Genomic DNA, 14,432 nt, shown 5'->3' on the forward strand with positions numbered 1-14,432 from the left:
CATTGATATTCTGGTTGTCTTATGGAGAGTCAAAGCTGAATATGTTTGTTGAAAATTTTAGCTTTTGCACAAAGGAATTCTTACAATAGCATCACTGGCGAGATCATTCTTACCATCTCCAAGTTTTTCTGCACACATTTTTTCCACAATAAATTTTAACAAGTCGTGCAACATTTTCATAGCACGTCTTGGAAACTGAGCTTCGTTAAGATTGCTTGTGTTAAGAGGTATTGACATGGATACATTTTTTGCTCACTTACAATTTCAGAAAAAAATAAAAATAAATAAAAACTATAAAGTAATTTGTTACTATGCTCTAAAAAAAGTTTTCACATTTTATGAATATGACAACGAAAAATGACTTAGACTAAAATGATCAACAGATATATATATAAAAAAATTAAAAATTCAACAAAATAAAATAAGCAAAATTTCTCATATATAATAAAACAATACGAAATAAATAGGTAAATGTCAGCAAAATAGTATCAAAAAATATTCTCAACATATTATAAATGAGAAAAAAAACAAGTATTGAGCAAGAAAAAGAGCAATCAACACAAATCTTGTCTACAAATCTTATGAAATTCAATAAGCTCAATATTTATTAAATGATTTCTATACAGTGAAACCTCGTTACAATGATACTCAATTTAAAAAATCCCTCTAAATCATTTTTTCTTGGTCTGCAGAGTACCATTATATCAAGGTTTTGCTGTATTACAATGAGATAAGCATTTAGACCAAGATTTACATGGAAAATTCGCATGGTTTCAATTTTTTTCCCCCCATGCAAAATCCTTAGAAATTGTGTATTTGCATAGCTCTAAGCCATAAACAAATAGATTATATGGGAAATATATATAAATACAGGATTATTCAAAGTGAATGGAAAAACAAAGAAAAAAAATATCTGTAACTGATGCAATGCAACATACTCATTTCACAGATTCCGGGCAGGCTGGGAAAATCACGGTCTGATATTGATCAGGGTCCAACATGATACACTCAGAAGACTGATATCAATTTCTATCATGTTCTGAATAAATACTTGAATAATAATAAAATAATAGTTTTCACTGTAACAAATGTTTTTTTTGTCAAAAAATTTGGTAACAATAATGGAAATTAAGCATTTACTTATCGCACTAACCAGGGCTGGTGCCAAGCATGAGGCTACGAGGTGGCACAGCCCAGGGATAGATTAGCCCATATGAAGGCCCTAAGCACTCAAGTGATTTTGGTGCACTCCCTCCCTGTGACAAACAGACTTGCTTATAATTTTCTAGCATAAATACCAAATGTATAAGCAGGTATTTTTAGGTGATGCGGGCGGGAGGGTTCAGAAGAACCATTTCTCCTGAGGCCTGTGATGCCAGGACTGGGGAAGATTTGAGTGCTGGGAAAGCCTCATAACAATTTGATCTGGTTATAATGTTAAAATATTGGAGGGAGAGAGTATATAGCTAGGTAGGGCCTCAGAAAAATTTGTTTTACCTGGGGGGAGGGAAGGTGATAATGCCGTTGAGATGGCTCTGGGCTTACTTTATGGAAACAAAACAAAATATCAATAAGAAAACTGAGTTATTGTTCGAAATTAACTTAATTTTTCTGCTTTTGTGCCAACCTTAAAACCGCAACTAGAAACGAAAATTTACTGTCGCTTGGGGGTGTGTACCTACATTATTATTTTAATATATTTATGTGTATTTTGACACCCCATCCTCGTAAATTTTAACTTAAAAAAGAATTAGCCTTTGCTGGTCTAGTGCGTGGGAAACATACCCTCCCCTGCTCTCTTTCAGTTGTGGATCTGGTCAACCTTTCGATAAAAGTCTTCAGCTGTACAATCAAGTGCTCTCAAAATTTTAGGATTTCCTACTGAACGGTTGATGCTGGGTAAAAAATTGTTCATTTCAAAACAATGTACTATTGCTCCTTTTTTGCCGATGCCCTAAGCACATGCTTATTTTGCTTAATGGTAAATCCGGCCTGCAGCCGCCTAGAGCAACATTTTCACAGGGGTGGCATTTTCTTTATGACCGATTTGTTATGACAATGTTTTCACTTTTGCAGATATTTACACATGCAAATCCTTTTGAAGAGAAGGTACAAGTGGATAAATAAGTGCAAGAGTACATGCAATACTTTTGAAATGCTCTATTCAACTCTTTACTATTTAATGCACAAGTCATCTCAATACAGTTAATTTTCATGCACTTCCGCAAAGTGTCGCCTGTCTCTACAGATAGCCAGACTATCTTTCCCAGTTGCATCCATCCTTGGGAAGGTTCGAAATCACATATGTAATGGAAACTTGGGTTTTTCAGATTTGGAGCTCTACAGAAGCTGGTTTCTGAAAAAAATAAGTTCCTTCTCATCTTTGTAAAGGATCTTTTCACTTTTAATCAATATTTTTCCAGTTGACTTTCCTTTTGGTCGAATTCCTCAGCAAGTTTGGATTTCTTGTTCATCTTGTTCCCTTTCAACCAACACTAGAGATACACCTATCTCTAGCGTGGTGCTGTTTCGGCGCAGGAATGTTTTGGATGCTCTTTTTTTTCATACCAGTGGTTTTTCCCAATGAGCATCATGGCTCCTAAGGGTGTCACTGTGAGCTTGCGATATTCATATGTGCCAGTTCATTGCTTTGAAGTGGCTTTTTGTTAAACTATCCTGGAGAGCCATGAATGAATATAACATTGACTAAGGCAAGGAAGCCATGGGAGAGGGAAGTTTTGAGAGCCACTGCTGTATACCTATATCTGTTTTCCTCTATTCTGTTGTCGGAATCGTGACTCTTGCAAACAAGGTGCCATAAAAAGCTACCACCTTTGTGCCATTTTTCTGCAAGCTGTCTTTACAATGCTTTAAAAATAATATATTTTGCTTGTTTTGGCCTAACTATTATAATTTGAGAGTCGAAATATCGCCAGAAGCGTTGACACTGCGTAAGTGCCAAATTTTGTCTCAGACAAAGAACACCTTAAATTTTTAGTTTATTTATTGTCCATATCTTTTTTATGAGACTAGACCAGTGTTTACTCAAAAGTGTGTACTGCAGTTCCTAGGGGAATCGCCAACCTTTGTCAAGAACTTCATGGCGAGTTTCCGACATTTATGATTGCCTATTTAATGCTTAGAAGTGTGGTCCTTTTTCAGGCTATTTATGGAAACTGCTTATTAACGTTGTCATGGCAAGGAAGCCATGGGTGGCAAAAGTTTGAGAACCACTGCTCTAGACTGTCAGTGTGATCTGTCCCTTGCCTGAGGGGGTTGCAATCCTCACTTTGGAAACCTTTGTCTTATGTTAATAGATGTGAAGAAACACAAAAATCTTTCCAGATAGTTGTTTCCAAGGGGCGGAAAAAAATTATTCGGTTCAAGCAGCAAAATTTCTTGGACCAGCCTTGGCTTTAACCTAGTTATCACCAGCCTAATGCAAAATACAAATAGTACTGTTTTTCTTGTAGTTCAGAGATTGAAGAAATATGCAGTCATTTTTGTATTATAACACAGTGTTTCGCTGTGGAATGACTTTTTTTTTTTGCTCTGCTTATTCAGATTTTAAAAAAATGATCAAAAAATACAAAGATTAATTCACTAATTTTTCCATTTAGTTGGCATAATCTACAAGAACAATCTCCCAAACTTTTTATTCCATTGCCCTTACTTCTTCAGAAATTTTTTTCTCTCAGCCTTCCAACTCGAGTAATCCCATAAAATCCTATGTTAAATTAGTAGGTTCTATCGCCCTCCCCCTTGGACCACTCCATCACCCACTTTGGGGAACACTGCACTAGAACAAATATGCTTAATATGTGACACTTTCAGTAAACCATGATTTATGGTAGCAAAAGCGAATGTGAAATTCGAGATATCACCAATGCAATTCATAAAACACAAAGAATCCTGAAGTGCTGACAGCAAATAAGATTCAAATAAACCAATTCAGTCTATTCTTAAAGTCAAGATGGTGCAGAATTTTACGGAATATGTGACTCAGATTTACCAGCATGCCAGAAAATATGGACATTCCCGGCATGCTGGATCTTCCTTGATGTTTCTTGCCATGCTGGCCAAAGTACTTCACCAGTTACTTTCAATATGCTTAATTAGGAAGATATTTTGCAGAAATTGTGCAGTTACAGATTTTGGGGAAAATTCAATTTTGCACTTTGCCCGCCATTAATTCCAGATACATATTCTGATAGAAATCTATTCAGGTGTCACCTTATAGGACTTTTTCTGTTCTTTCCAAATGCAGTGATCATCTCACTTATGCAACGGTTAAAGGAAAAAATTACGTATAAGTGAGAGAAGCGTATAAGTGAATAGCACTATTTACACAAATCTTTGACTGGGAGTGTGTAAAATCATTTAATAACTGAGAGAAACGTATAAGTGAGAGAATACCATATGTGCTTAGTTTGCATGTAGGTCTTTCAGAAACTTCACAAAAATATCTGGATTTTTTTGTCAGATTTCACACATTGCACATCTATCCACCATAACTCTGAAATGATTGGAGATAGAACAAAGTTGTCATGGTGTTTCATGCTTCACATGGGCTCATCTATCACCTCCTTTCATTTGGCAGATTAGGTGAAATTCACCCTGTATATGATATACACCAGAAGTTATTTATCTTTTTTTCAGCCATGAACTAAAATCAGCAACAAGATCCGCTTCGCGACCCATGGGCTTGGGTGTTTTTTTTCAAAATTATTGAAACCTGTGATGCAATAAGCGCATTTATTGCATCAATAAGATGTGGTCGCAATAAGATTATGGGTCATATAATTTGTACGACCCATCTCAGATAAACCGTGACCCATAGCTCGAGAATACCTAACTGTAAATGGATTTGTATGCCCAATCTGGGAAGCCCTATGAATCAAGTTAAAGTCATGATCCGACCCATCTCAGAAGCCTTTGGGACTAAAGTTTGGGTCGCGACTCATAGGTTAAGAATCCGTGATATACACTATTATACACTATATCAATATAATATAACATATAAATTCAATGAAACATTTTTTTAGGAGGAATTATTAAAATAAAGTATAAAATCAAATAACAAATATCCCAAAATAAAGGCATTTAGTGGTTTATGATTTGAGGTTACAAATAAATTATAGTCCAGTTGGCGAGTCTTAGATTGACTTTGATGATATTTGGTTGAAATAGTTTGAATTCCCCCCTCCCAATTCAATTGTTTGAATGATGCATGCTTTCCCAACAAAATTCCAATGTCTCTTTGCACTGCCATCCTAGAACATGTAATTGCTTTCATAGTAAGAAAGGTCCATTGATGAATAAATGCTGAGAGACTCGACAAATTTTATTTTGTTGATTGCCATTATTGCTGACCCTAGTCTAGCACAACAAAAACAACTCAGATCATAACACCGCCTCTGAGGCTTGCTGTACAATATACCACAAGGCAGGGCTTAAGAGCATCATGGGCCAAGCGATTTTTTTTGAGATCTTGCGTGGAAAATTCACATGCTTAGTCTCTAAGATTTCAATCAAATCTCATTTTTGTGAGCTCCCGCCCTTGCTTTTGAGGCTGTAAAGATGGCAATGCCACAAGATTATTTCTTTCATTGGCCATTCGATATAATTACCGGGAAGGGGGGGTCAAGAAATAATTCCAAAATTCACCAAAAACCAATAGATACATCAGCAGTGATGGCAACTCTCAGAAAAGACAACTTTAAAAATAAAATTATCAACTATCTGCGCGAAATACAACTAGCTCTAAAACTTTGTAGACCAACATTGGAGAGGGTAACATACACATAGATATATTTTTACAGTAAATAGGATGTACATTCATTTATATGAAGATACAAAAACGAAAATATTTCACATCACCAAACATGTACATAACTTTTGCTTTGACTAGAAGCAACACTGATAATAACTGAATAAACTAATTTTTTTTTCCCACACAGAAAATCTAAGTTACACATAAATTTAGACATTCCATTGATCTTACTGGGAGAGGAATAAATAAATTTCCACAGCCTGGGAACATTCAGAAAATTGGTCAATCCCGCACAGATTTTAGTTGTTAACACTAGAATGATGGAAGTGGTCATTTTGACAGCAAAGCTACTTTGAAAAGCAATTACAGCCATTATTTTACAACATATTATGCTTTTGACTGAGCAAAAAATAATTTTACAGTTGGTGGAGAAAATCTAGGTCTTGAATACCATGCACACCCAAAATTGAAATCGTGGAGAAAGGAAGTTTCTGCCAGAAATTGAAATTTATTGCTCCTATAATGAGTGTTGATGTTTTCAATGAGAAAATGAATTCATTCAGTGTGCAATGTGATCTGCATTGAAAAGCTGTCTTATATATATGTATTTTACAATTGTCAGATTTTAACAGCTATTCAAGGTTTTTTTATCCAGCACATGCAATCTTTTTGCAAATTTTTCAAGCATATTATACTTCAAACCTTGTCAGTAGACTACCAAGTGAAAATGAAGCCATAAATCACAACAGCTAAAATCATAGTCAAAACTCTTTTTAAAGTAACAAAACATGTTATTATGTTGATATTAATATAACAAGCTCTTTTGTCTAAAATTTCAAATTTGAAAAATGGACTTTTCACAAAATTTTGGATCTCAAAAAAGGGCCTTTCCAAAATATGTATTAATGAAACTATATAAATTAGGCATTTCATTTCTTTTGTGATAAATTAACTAGATTATTTTGTTCCCCACAAAATTAGTCATTTTTCACTAAGTTAATAACTTTTTCACAAAAATGAGGAAAATTTTCACAAAAGTAGGACCCTACAAAAAGTCTGGATAGACCCCTGATGTAGCATACTAAGGTTTATTGCAAAGATAAGTCAAAGAGAATGAATAGATACTATCCAAGAAGTTTTGGTAAAGAAAAATAATTTATGTTGATTTTTTTCCCATTGCAATCAAAATGGCTGATATCTGTTATTCTAGGTAATACAAAATTCCCACTGTCTTTGTGTTAACAAGATGAATTTGGCATTATCTTATTGATAAGATCAGTGTGGATATCTGCATTTGGCTTCACAATTTTTTTTTCTCACTTGTGTTAGCTGGAGCGTGTTAGCAAAATTTAAAAATAAAGAAAAATACAAAACTTGGGAAAAAAATTTACAATACCAGAAAAATAAAATAAAAACAAAATATAAAAAGTTGATGAATACATGTGCATAACAAAACATAAGTAGAAAAAATTAAAGGCTAAATAAAAATTTAACACAGAATTATTTTATTTTATTTTCCTCAACTAATAAGTATCAAGGTAAAATTTTAATCCTCAGGTGATTTAACTGAATTTTCAAACAAAATATTGTATATTTTTGAACTCTCTCTGTTAGAAAAAAGTTTACTGTAGGGGTCCAGGATGTTTATGATACCTACATATAATTAAAATATGGTATCAGTAACCTGCACAAGCTTTCTCAAATAATTCATCTGTTTTCTCCAGCAAAAAAATATTTCAAAGGATTTAACCAGAGCAACATTAATTGATAAATTAGCAACATGAGGGTAGAAAAGCGAAAAAATGACAACAGCCTGGCAGTCGAGTGGTTAGGAAGCTAGCCTCTCACTGTGCAGGTCTGGATTCGAATCCTGGTTCAGGCATGGATGTTTACTAACACTAACAAATTCCCTGAATGGATCATGCTGATCCCTTGGGAATACATGAGGATCTCTTTATTTATTTTAAAAAAACGTATAAGTACCACAACAAGATTTTGTCTATTTCAACCCTGTATGTTTACAAGAGTTTAAAGAATCATAGCTCAAAACATTTTCAATTATGGCACATCTTTAGGCTTCAACAAAATTCTGTTTTGGTAAATTTTTTGAAACCATGAAAAAAAACACCCCCTCCTTTTTCCAATTTCTTCTTCAACCAGTATAGTCCCTATTGACTGCCCCAGAAAATTTCAGTTTTCTTTTCTGGTCTTTCATTCATAAATTCAGTTTCAGACAGAGTTAGGCCCTCCTCACACGGGGAAACTAAAGTCTGGCAACTGATAAGAGAAACAGTTTCCAGAAGACAAACACATATATTGCTATGGAAGCCCTCACACAAGGAAATTGGCAATGAAATATCGAACGCGACTCAGTCACTTGGCGACTGGCATGCCGTCAACTTTTGTTGCAGAAACCGCATCTAGCATTCCTTCCCATTTTTGTCACTCGAGTTTGGACCAGCGTAAATTGAAAAACAATCCAGAATATATATAAATAATAATCAGTTGAAAGGATATTCAAAAAAATAGATCACCGAAAAAGCATTTAATGAAATTTCGACAGAATTTCAGCTCACAATTTCTTTATTTAAAATGATATTATTGTGAAACTATAATGAAATCAGGGACATCAGAATTGTTTCTAAACTGTGAGTGCTCGTCTTTATATTGGAAATTTTTATTTCTGAATCAATTCTGGGGTGCTCGTATCCATGCCACAAACTACCGTGGGTGCTTGAGTGCCCACAGCAAGCTTGGCTCCAATGCCACTGAATGAAATGGTAAACCAAGTCCAACATTTCAACTTTTTCTGCGGGGGGGGGGGGGGCAAAAACATATAATCACTGTGTATATATATACCATTACTAGTGCATTTTTGAAAGCCAGGGGGGAACAGCCGCCCTGATCCCCCAAATGATAGGTGTGTGGTAAACACATGGGCCCATCCAGGCATGGCCACACCAGAGGGGTTTCAAAAGAAGATGGGGAATCACTAGATCTGGTAAAAAATTTCAAGAGTAACCAAGTGCATTTCCCAAGTAGGGCCTCAGAAAAAAACACATGGTTCGGGGGCCCATGATACTCTTAAGACGGCCCTGGGCAAGCACCTATAGGGATTTTCAAAATATGGTCTACTTTCACAACATGTACCTAAACAACTACATGTTCTATAGGGATGTTCCCTGGTTTTCCCTCTTACTTGGAATGTCTGTAATTTAGGTAACGTACACGCACATGTGTGTGTGGGAGTATTCGGGGAAAACCATTCCTTGAAACATAAACAACAATTCATGTTATTTGTCTCTAGTTTTGCCTACAGTTTCTTTACCTCTCGGAACCGTAGCTTTCGCCGTTTTATCTCATGAAACTACTCGAAATCCTACGTGACAATAAGTTAACTATAATAAATAAATAAATATATATATATATATAATATAACACTATAATAATAAATCCAACATATACGTACTGAGAGGCATATTTATTGAGTAAAAACAGACATTTTATTGCGAAATTTTTTTTCATTGAAATCACTCAATACAAATTAAATTATACTAAAAAAATATATAATTTTACCATTTTATTGTCATTTCAAAATTATATCAATTTAAATAAAGAAATTGTGTATTTACCCGTGAGCTGAAATTCTGTAGCAATTTTTTTCACATATAATAGAAATTATTTTACTTATTTCTTTGTAACGATTTTTATTTATTTTTGATAAATTTCGATTTTTCTTATCTCAGTTAACAAGATAGTACCAGAAGATAAGGAGATTGTGCTGTTTTTACTCAGTTTCCCGGGCTTTGAATATTTTTTAGTAGCACTGTGTGAGGGTTGCCTCAAGTTGAGGCAACTCAAGCTCGATTTTAGTTTCCCCGTGTGAGGAGGGCATTGGTAGTGCATAGAGTATTAAATGCTCTATTAGAGTATAATCATTCTAACACAGTACTTCAATTTTTATAAGTTATTTCCTTGTAATGAAAGTAACTTCAGTTACATTATTTTGTTTCATCTTCAAAAGGATCTGACTAGCATCTTTTCTTCTACATTTAAATACATGCACATACAAATGATTACTAGACATTTACAAAGTTAAAAAAAGGACTGAAAGTTAAGTTATCTCAAAACGTAATTCTCATATGTAGAACTATAACACTGCCATTGTAAAAAACAAAATTCCCAAAAGTGAATGTTCAAGATATTTAAAGTATTCACAATTAATATATCAAAGTATTCATGTTCAATTATTCAGGGTACATAAGCTATTAGGTGATAAATTATAGCTTTAGACATAACTGATATCTTATTAAAAAAATCTCACAATATTTCTTTCTTATCAGCAACATTTAACTTCACTACAAATTTTATATTCTATAAATGATAAACTGTTAGATTTATGAATCACATATAACTCAGATAAGTTTTGAATGTGAAACCTCAGATGAGAACAAACATACACACTGAAAAGTGAAAAATTATTGAAAAGAGACCACTTCCACAATTTTACATTCAAAGTTTTTGTTACTACATAAAGGATCGTTATCAAATGTAGCACATCGTTCTGTTCGTCCAATGAGCAGATTCTGATCAAGCCATAAGCCATGTCCATCACTGGAAAAAAAAAGGATATAAAAATGTACAAAATGGATTATGTCCAAGATGTTATCGTTAGTAATGTATAATAAAAATTGATTAAACCTTCAGGCTAATGTTTAAAGGGTATATTTACTAGCATAAGAATGGTAACTTAAATATCCACACTGAAAATTTCTGAGTTGGTAGTTTTAACTTGTGTATGTGATGCACAAAATGCTGCACATCTCTTTTTTTGAAGGGTTAAAAAGGAAAACATGAATGGGTAAAAAAATTGAACATTTTTTGCAATATAAAAAGACATTGGCAGATTTATTTATATGTACTCGCGTCTAGAATTTCTTCATTTTTTTTATCACCCTAAACGTGGGCTACTTTGGTCCTGGGACCCTTCTTTGGCCCAAAATAATAAACTAGTACTATGTACTCTCATTACTATAGAAAAAAAATTACGCACCTAGTTTTTGCCAAATAGAAGTACTAAGCAAATCAACTGAGGTAGTTCTCGAATGGTCAACTACGCAGCATCAGTGGTGGTTTTGCATGCTGTGATTGCACAAATGGTTTTTCATCTTTCAAACTTTCGACTGTGGCAGTTGTAATTCGTTAAGTTAGGTAGATGTTATGCATCTGGCAACACCAGAAAATACGAAGTTATTATGTTGTGTAAAGGTGGCAATGAGAGCAAATAACAACATATCGGGAATGGGTTCATGTAAATATTGTGTGTAATAAAATAGTTAAAAGTTACCACTTAGCTCATTAACAAAAGTTTCGGCGAATATGTACAAAGACTCGAAAAAACTACTTCCAGATCAAAGGCCTCACGGATTCAGCAGCAGATGTCGCAGAAAGCCAAGAAAATGGTGTTAATCAACTGTCTCTGATCCAAGTATTATCATCTGCTTTCCAGTCTCACTTCACCGGATCTGCCTTCATCGAAGACTTGCGACGACCTGCTAAAAATCTTGAAAGATCATCTATGCAAAAGGGTGAACATCTTAACGGAGCAACACAAGTTCCTTTGCCACACACAACATCCGGGTGAGCCGATTTCAAATTATATCGCTTCGTTAAAAGGACTTTCGAAAACCACTGAATTCAAATCTAGTTGTGCAAATGCAGAGTGCTCAAAATCTGTCATGAACCTCTTGCTACGTGCTCAATTCATATGAAGATTACAGGTTGGCGAAATCTGCAAAAGGATCCTACAACAAGCTGAACTGGCGTTCGACGAAACACTCGAAATTACATTAACAATTGAAAATAAAGAACTCTACAAGAGTCATTACGGATCCAGCATGAATGAAATTGCACAATGCAATAACAGAGGAAGTTCGCAATGGATATCTACTCCACATCAATGTGACGGATTGGCAAGTCGGAAGTGAAACCTCAACTTGAAACACATTGGGTTAGACAACGCATGTCTCCACTGCGGAGAAAGCAACCACCAGACTCAAAGCTGTCGAGTGAAATACAAGCTCTCATACTAGATTTGCTTCCAAAAAGGTCATATCATTAGAGTATGTATTACAGAGCTTCTGAAACGGAAAAATAAAATTGGATCTGAAGGAAATAGTGTTCAATATGTGGAAAATCTAGATCACTTTCAAGTAAGTCAAATTGTTGATAATCAACTATTGCACTAACACTGCTGAAAAAGACGATAGAATATTTGTAGTCATTCAATTAAATAGGAAAAATTGTCGTTTTTGATGTGACTCTGATAGTCGTGTGAGCATCATGAACATAAGTGACTACAAGCGCTTAAATCTAAAAACCACCCAATCCTGAAAATACATTTTTCTGAAGTTATACAGGTGAAATTTTCAAACCCATCGGATACGTCAAAGTGATTGTATGCAACAATGCTAAATCCAGTGAAGACGAATTATATCTTGTCAATTTGAATAGAGACCTATCCTTTGTCGAAATTGGATATCAACATAAATAACACTAATGATTCGTAACTGTGACAAAGAATGATAGCTCCTGGTCATCCCTCAACAAATGGACAAGCAAAACGTTATTGTCACATCCTGAAGACAAAACTTAAATGCTTGGAATTCGAACGAGGAACACTCCATGAGAAATTATGTAAACCTCTCTTTTGATACATTACTGTATTGTATTTGATGAGAAAGCCGATTTTGTGATTAAATAATGAGCTAAGCTGGAACTTTTAGCTATTTTATTATGGACAATATTTACATGGACCCATTCCCAATATGTTATTATTTGCTCTTGTTACCACCTTCACGCAGCATATAACTACGTAGTTTCTGGTGTTGTCAGACATATAGCAGTAGGTACCTAATTAAAGACACAATTTAATGTTCTTTCAATGTATGATTGAAATTAATTTAATCTTCCATTTTTTTCCATAAATTTTAATTGAAAATTTAAGCTTTGTGTTAACTTAAAAAATATGGTCTGCTTTGGCCCTACTACATTTTGATGAGCCAAAGTAGGTCGTATTTTAGCAATCCTTGGTAGTTAGTGCTAACACTTAAAAACATAATTATGCCTATGCATTGAATAATTGTTTATTTTTTAAATGTATATTTTTTATCCGATCTCAAGTTTTTGTTCCCAAACTGGAAAGATGGCATGTAAAAAGTTATGCAAACTACAGCAATGACCACCTTCAAAACTGTTTAGATGTAATTAGATCTGTTGAAATAAAGCAAAGGCAAGCTGTAGATAACATTAGAATACCTCGAAGCACCATTAAAAACAAACTTGAAAATGCATTTTCTAGCAAACCAAATCATCTCAAAGTTTTCAGTGTCAAGAAAGAACTAGCATTTGTGCTAGCCACGCTGACAAAATTTGTGACTATGGGTTCCTAATTAATTAATCACCAAAATCTTTTAAAACAATGGTGTTTTTTTTGGAAATTCATAAGACATAAGAATAATATAAAGATTGTTAATTAAAAATTAAAAAAAAAACATGTAAACATTACATTTCAACTTGTATTGATAACGAAAATAGCTAGTTTTCTTTAAAAAATTAAAGTTTTATTACAAACTCTGATCCAAAAAATACCCTAGCTTTTTATTTAATGCTTTAAGATAGGAAAAAAGTGAAGTAGGCCAAAGTTACCCACATACAAGGGTAATGTTAGCCTAAAATTTGTTTTTTTTTTAAATTAGCTTTAAGTTCAAAAAAACTTTTTATTTATTTAACTACATATATACACAAAATAAGATAGCCTATCAACATAAAAAAGAGGTTATGAGAATTTGAAAGTAAAAATAATATTGCATTTATTAAAATGTGAATTTGAAATTTTTTAAAAATGGCTTAAGTAGCCTGCATTCAGTTTTTGAAATCAATCACATTTTGGTTTTCTTGCCTCCAGTCGTATTTGCACATTAAAATAATCAGAGAACTTATTAAATGCTTCTACTCTCCTGAATAATTAGACATTTTTAATTGTTTACGAGGAAAAGAGGAAAAATAATGCAATACTTCTGTATTCTTTCATGCATGGAATCTTTGTTTATACAGCAGAACCCTGTTTGAATGATGTTCAAGAGTCTTTATCAAAACAGTTAAAAAGGTTTCATTTGATCTAACCCTAATTTTTTTTATTTGCAAAAACAAACACAAAATACATTTCAAAGACAAAACAAAAACCATGTAGAAAGGACAAGACATGAACACATAATAATATTGGGTTCCAATGGGCACAACGTCCTTCCAGTCAGCCCCATGGATTAAATTTTTATATTTTGCCGCCATTTCCCAAGAACCGTATGTTATGTTAATAAATGTTATGTAATAAGATATATTTCAAAAAGTTATGCACTGTAAAAATTTGAATTATCAGATGTTGAATTATGAATTATGATTTATTATACATATAAGGCATCTAAGTATTAAATATACATTTTTGTTTCACAATGCTATTCATATACACACATACATACACATATATAAATATGTATATTCGCAGAGATACATACACATATTTCTTTTTTTCGTGCTATGACATCGTGAAAAAATTTGTTCGATTTGTTTTGGCTGCAATTAAAATTATCTCAATGTTTCC

At 33.7% G+C, this 14,432-nt stretch overlaps 1 protein-coding gene across 6 annotated transcripts in view; it reads right to left on the reverse strand.

Moving 5' to 3' along the window:
- Positions 1–9,377: 9,377 nt before the first annotated feature.
- Positions 9,378–14,432, reverse strand: part of sky (GTPase-activating protein skywalker) — a 136,521-nt gene continuing 131,466 nt past the window's right edge. For 4 of the 6 annotated variants that reach the window (XM_089234676.1, XM_089234675.1, XM_089234674.1 and 1 more), the window contains one exon: positions 9,379–10,387. In XM_089234676.1, coding sequence (XP_089090802.1) covers positions 10,252–10,387 — 136 coding nt within the window. In that variant the 3' untranslated portion in view covers positions 9,379–10,251. Of the gene's footprint in view, positions 10,388–14,432 lie in introns of all 6 variants that reach the window. The other 2 variants (XM_089234677.1, XM_089234678.1) reach the window with 1 other exon arrangement.

This window comes from Pholcus phalangioides, unplaced genomic scaffold (assembly GCF_987345545.1).
Source record: "Pholcus phalangioides strain wild (caught in Gottingen) unplaced genomic scaffold, Ppha-v1.0 ptg000008l_1, whole genome shotgun sequence".
NCBI classification, from domain to species: Eukaryota; Metazoa; Arthropoda; class Arachnida; order Araneae; family Pholcidae; genus Pholcus; species Pholcus phalangioides.